The following is a 6,000-nucleotide window of genomic DNA, read 5'->3' as shown; positions in this document are numbered from 1 at the left end:
GCCCTTACCTACATAAATTGTAAATTTCTGGCCAAAACAAAAGAGGAATACTGAATGGAAATGAATGACTATTTAAAGTTGATAATAATAAATATTTACTTCTCAAATGTATTCCAAATAACACAAATAAAAGGGTGATGGTTAGGTAGTGGAGGTGAGGGTGGAGCTGTGGAGAAAAAGTAGCTGAGGGGACCTAAATCAACAGCTCTGTAGCATCAACATATTCATAAAGATTTTTATTTAATCAAATTATTATTCAATTATGTATCATTAGTTATTCAATACAATTATTGTTGGTGTCTATTCTTGGCTCTGTCCCGATGAAGGGTCTGTCCATTCGCTGTCGGAGGCCTTGCTTTAGGTGTTGTTGGTTTTGTCCTTGTCATCTGTGCTTCTCTCTGGCTGTCTGGCTGCTGGCATCCAGGGATTGTCTTCCAGAGGGCGCTTTAAAGGGGTGATAATCAAAACAAATGCAAATGCATTATTTCATATACACACTTTCTCTTTTAATCACAACCCGACTTCTCTCTCTCTCTCTCTCTCTCTCTCTCTCTCTCTCTCTCTCTCTCTCTCTCTCTCTCTCTCTCTCTCTCTCTCTCTCTCTCTCTCTCTCTCTCTCTCTCTCTCTCTCTCTCTCTCTCTCTCTCTCTCTCTCTCTCTCTCTCTCTCTCTCTCTCTCTCTCTCTCTCTCTCTCTCTCTCTCTCTCTCTCTCTCTCTCTCTCTCTCTCTCTCTCTCTCTCTCTCTCTCTCTCTCTCTCTCTCTCTCTCTCTCTCTCTCTCACACACACACACACACACAGCTTTCTGTTGCTCTTGTTGAAGTGAGCATGTGCAGAGGTGAGAGTCTTGTTGCATTGGGATGCATGCGCCTCCTGATGGTCCTGGGTGACCTTGCCCAACTTGCCAGGGTTGCTGGGCTTCTACATCTGTAATGGTAGATGGGTAGAGGGTGTTTACTTTAGGTTACACCAACACAGTTTGTGGGGCAAAAGGAACAACAGTATCATTTGTAAGTGTAGTTTGTGCATAGAGTATTATTATGGTGAATTATTTAACATTGGGATAAATTAAATTAAAAACAAGACCATTATGTGAATGCAGTCCCAGCAAAGTGTTAGTGTCATTATATATTAACTGTAGTTATATATAGTTTATTAGTTTACCTCCTGGATTCTGGGAAGGAGTTAGTGGTAGGAGGCTGGGCCCAGCGCTGGATGCAGAGCAGGAGGTTGGGACCAGTGCTGGATGCAGAGCAGGGGTTAGTGGAAGGAGGCTGGGACCAGGGCTGGATGCAGAGCAGGAGGTAGGGCCCAGTGCTGGATGCAGAGCAGGGGGTTAGTGGAAGGAGGCTGGGACCAGTGCTGGATGCAGAGCAGGGGTTAGTGAAAGGAGGTTGGGCCCAGTGCTGGATGCAGAGCAGGGGTTAGTGGAAGGAGGCTGGGACCAGCGCTGGATGTAGAGCAGGAGGTTGGGACCAGTGCTGGATGCAGAGCAGGGGTTAGTGGAAGGAGGCTTGGACCAGCGCTGGATGCAGAGCAGGAGGTAGGGCTAGGAGGCTGGCACACTCAGGGTACCAGGGGTTGTGAACCTGAAAGGCAGGTTGATAAATAGCTGTTTTGCTTTGAGATTTGAAGATGGTCTGTCTAGTCATAATAAACACTGATAAACATTGGATATGTCTAAATATGTAATACAGATAGATGTTGCTACATGTAACTGAACTACCCCACTAACCCATTAACAAAAAACGTTAGCCTCTAGCTAGCATCAAGGAAAACTCTGACAGCCTTACAGTATTAACCGCGATTTGCGCGGTTGTATATTTCTGAATGCCATGGAAACGCTCTTGACAATCGATTTAAAGAGCCAAAGTTAGACGAAATATCTTCATTTCGGGACGTCATTTCCTGATAAAGACACGAAGTTACACGAACTCTCTTAATTCTAGTACGTCATTTCCTGATTTTCTATCCGGTGGTGTATATGTTTATGGTCCCAAGCATAGATATACGGTATAAAGGCCCAAGAACCGGGACCACATTATTCCTCAACATGCCTCCTAATCTTTAATGTTACTATATGTATGAATACTGCAACAAAAAAAATGCAATACAGTTGGGCTTCTATGTTTTGTTGCAAAAACAGGAATTATGGCTAATTTCATCACAAAGAAGACTGCACATGAAATATCAAGCAGGTTGATTATGCTACTTACCAGGAAAGGGATTAAGTCGCACTGAAAGTTAAAATAGCGTGGTAGATTGTAGCCAGGGCAAGCAGCCAGGTCGCGTGCTCTCGTTGTCCAGGGGCCTGTACTACGAATCAAGATCAACATGCTCTGGATTACTTTCAGTTACCCGGCTACGCAAAGCCTAACAATCGCAGTCACGATAAGCGGTACTACGACGGCGGTTATCAACTCTCTAACTCAACCCAGATCTTTCCAATCTAGAGACGTGCGCGTTCACATAAAGGGGCGGTGTTTGCATCGTATGTCCAATTGCAAATTTGGACGAAACAAGAGCCGCATATTTCACGCAGGAGGAGCAGACAATAATCTTACAAACTTTGTCTACTCCTCCTGCGTGAAATATTGTAATACAAGCATATCAGGAATACAGACATAATACAGGCAAAATTCAACAAAGTCGCTGCAGCCAATCTGGCAGAAAATAGCAGCTGTAAATCCGTAAACTACATGACTTATTGAAGATGTGATCATAATTACACGTGTGCATTCCACAACGTTAAACTTTTGTTGCTGTATTATTTCAGTTGCAACCCTGCAGTGGCAACCCTGCAGTGGCAAACGATTGTGGGAGCAAATAAAAAATAAAACCATAATTCAAAACGGTAAGACAATACTTGTACATATTTTAAGGCCAACAAGTACAAGGCTGAATTGCCTGAACTCGTCCCTTTTTTAGGATATCTATCAGGGTCACCCCATGATGGAAGGGGGCATTTCTTCAGACCCTGGTGGCAGCAGGTTGGAAGCCCAGGCATATGTATGTTTCAAGTAGCCTAATCTATGTGACCATGTTCATTCAACAATTTTTTATGAATATTGTAGGAGTGAAATGTATTACGGTTCTCTGCAGTGACTGTCGTCCCACTGTGCCATACAGAGGTAACAGTGAAACTAATAGTCATACGCCAGTATGTATGCCATATGTGGTTGCTAAATATTGATCCAATATACAATTTACTTTCTCATCCAGGTCCTAGATGATCCGGAAACTGCGTCTGCCTGCTCATTTTGGGGGTACACATTTGAGTTGTATTTACCACTTGCAACACAGATGGTGAGAGTGTGTGAACGTGTGGTTGTGATTGAAGTGTCTGTGATAACTTACTAATGGTGGTGGTCTCAACATAAGACACAAGTCCTTAAAGTGCTCATTTCAAATATGACTCAATTGATTAAATTGCTATGGTGTTAAACTCAGCAGGAATAGGAACGTCTTCCTCCCCCTGAGCCTAGGGCCTCCACTTCAAAGCCAAGACAAAGACACAAGGTATAAGCAATGAACCTTGTAATAGTCAAATGGACACCTTCAACTTTGACCAAGTGTGCCTTGGAAAGGGACAATGTTCTTTTGTATTAGGTTGGAGCAGACAATGTGAGGGGCCCTGTATTTTAAAAAAAACCCTGGAGCTCGATTATTAGAGGCTTTTAATTAAAAAAACAAGGCTGGAGACAGAAAAACTGGAATATGAGGAGATAGTAATTGACTGAATGAATGACACTAAAATTAGTTACACTGACATATTTTTCTGTATTCCTAGGGAAGGGAGAACACATGAGGATGTATTTGTTAAACTTTGTTTTACGTTTTGGTCTTTTTAATACCTTTTTGTGGCTTTCTTGTTGTGCCCTTTGAATCTTTTCTGGGGGTTTTCACCACTTATCTCTTTCAAAGTCCTAAAAATGCTATAAAAGTGAATGAAACATCAAAATGTAATGAAAGTATTGAAATGATCATTTATGTATCACTTGTGAAGAGCTTTGTACAGATACCCATTGTTCTTCTTGGTTTGAAAGGTTTTGATTGGGGGAAAAAAAAAACATTTCTGATATGGAAATGATTAGAAAATGGCTCAAAGCAACCCAAGGACAACAGAATGGGTTAAGTTGTGAAATATGATATCATTTGCATAAATTTCCAGAAGGGAAATCAGAACATTGAGTGAAAAACCTTGTTTCATTTTGTCAACATATTAGAGTCCAAAGTTTTTACAAAGGGCACTTTGGAAATCTCTTTTTCACCACAACATTAATCAGCATATGGTGGCAACAACCATTAAAGAAAATCTGTTGCAAATAGCGGAGCAGACCTTGTTCTTGCTCTTGCTCAGGTACTCTGCATCACCCACACTATCAAAGTACCCATAGCGAAATAACGAAATGATGCATACAGTCTGTGGGACTGTGAGTGCACAGCTTCAATGTGTAGCATTGGCCAAATACGTAATTCCCTCTGCTAATAACCTATATCTTTCAGAAAGATAATGATGAGGGAATGCGAAAGGGTTTTGTCAGTCTCTAAATGTTCTGTTTCTTCTGAACGCACCTCTCACTATCCGCGCACCAAGCTCCATAGGAACTTCTATGAACGGTGACGACATTATCGTCAAGAATGAGTTAGTGGGCGGGGTTTTTATACCGGTTGATCTCTGATCTCCAACTTAACCTGCTCCCGACCAGGTTAGCCGTTCAGCATGTATTACCATGGCGATCTACCCCGTTAACAGTGATCCACCGTCGTAGTACAGAAAACCTTGGGTTGAACCTGAAGTTACCTCGCTAACGCCAAATCTTGAATCGTAGTACAGGCCCCTGGTAGAAGCAAGCCGCTCTGTCGTTTAAAGTGTTGTGTGGAGCCACGCTGTTTGTTGACGTGTTAAATAAACACATCAGTAGCAAGAGGAACTTTTGTAGCTTACTGGTATCCTATATTTTGAAATGTTTTTGACCCACCAATTTTTTACATATAAAAACGCCACTGTACAAAGGGCACTTTGGATATCTATTTTTCATCACTTCATTAATCAGAATATGGTGGCAGGGCCAGATTAAGACAATGGGCTTTAGGGGCTGCAGCCCCGGGCCTCGCCACTAGGGGGGCCTCAGGTTGCCCGATGTCGAGTGAGTCAACGGCACTGCTCATAAAATTAGAAAAATTCAGAGTGAAAACAAAAATAATGTTCGAAAATGTCCGTTCAAGGAAAGCAGAGAGTGTGGCCAAAATCTGCGATGGGACTAAACTCGAATAGCTTCGGCGACTTTTTATAGAACAAAATCGTTGTCAATCAAAAGGAGATGCAGTCTTTCGACACACCCTCCAATCATCAAGCAGAAGCCCAGCGTCCTGGCCAGCCCACTCCTCCATTCACTCCCAGAGACGCTGAGCTTCCAGAGAAGAATAAAATGGAAGGGAAAAAGATGCCAGGCGGACCTGAAAAAGCCAGGTAAAAAAAGAAAGATCTGTCACTTCATAAATCTAGGTTCCTGCAAGGGTGGGAACAATATGTTTTCTCAAAAGCCCTGAATCTTTCAGGTAAACATTTGGGTTGTAATTTCCAGGAAAATATAGCTAAGAATATGACTCCAACGTAATGTTCATATTAGGCTAGGCTACATAAAGCAAAAAAAAACGATTTTGCACTGAAATTAATATAAAAATTTCCGCTCGCGCGCCATGCGCGCTCGCATTAATGTGAAGTTCCGATTTCACCTCACATTAAAACCTTGACTAGGTAGGCTATTAGGTTGGGTTAAGCACCAAATGTAAATCAGTTTTTGGATATTTTAGGGGAAGCTGAGCTTCCCTTGCAGTCTTAAAGAAATCGCCACTGCACACAAAACTCTTTCTGCTTATGAGTTTCATTTTCACTGTCTCTCAGCCTACTACCTTGAACGGACCACCTACGTAAACACATTCCCGTATTCAACGGCGGCGTCATTATTTCGATCAGCGTAACCGGCGTAGTGCAAG

The 6,000-nt window shown here is 42.3% G+C and overlaps 1 protein-coding gene across 8 annotated transcripts in view; it reads right to left on the bottom strand.

The window, feature by feature from the left end:
* Positions 1 to 221: 221 nt before the first annotated feature.
* Positions 222 to 6,000, bottom strand: part of nacc2 (NACC family member 2) — a 108,723-nt gene continuing 102,944 nt past the window's right edge. For 7 of the 8 annotated variants that reach the window (XM_084693679.1, XM_084693683.1, XM_084693687.1 and 4 more), the window contains 2 exons: positions 800 to 927; positions 222 to 444 (listed from right to left, as the gene is read on the bottom strand). In XM_084693679.1, the coding sequence (XP_084549805.1) occupies positions 358 to 444; positions 800 to 927 (215 nt within the window). In that variant the 3' untranslated portion in view covers positions 222 to 357. Of the gene's footprint in view, positions 445 to 799; positions 928 to 1,164; positions 1,318 to 6,000 lie in introns of all 8 variants that reach the window. The other variant, XM_084693686.1, reaches the window with a different exon arrangement.

This window comes from Hypomesus nipponensis, chromosome 27, assembly GCF_054491055.1.
Source record: "Hypomesus nipponensis isolate SF chromosome 27, ASM5449105v1, whole genome shotgun sequence".
NCBI classification, from domain to species: Eukaryota; Metazoa; Chordata; class Actinopteri; order Osmeriformes; family Osmeridae; genus Hypomesus; species Hypomesus nipponensis.
The sequence above is the reverse complement of the archived record's forward strand: the minus strand, read 5'-3'. Positions and strand labels throughout refer to the sequence as shown.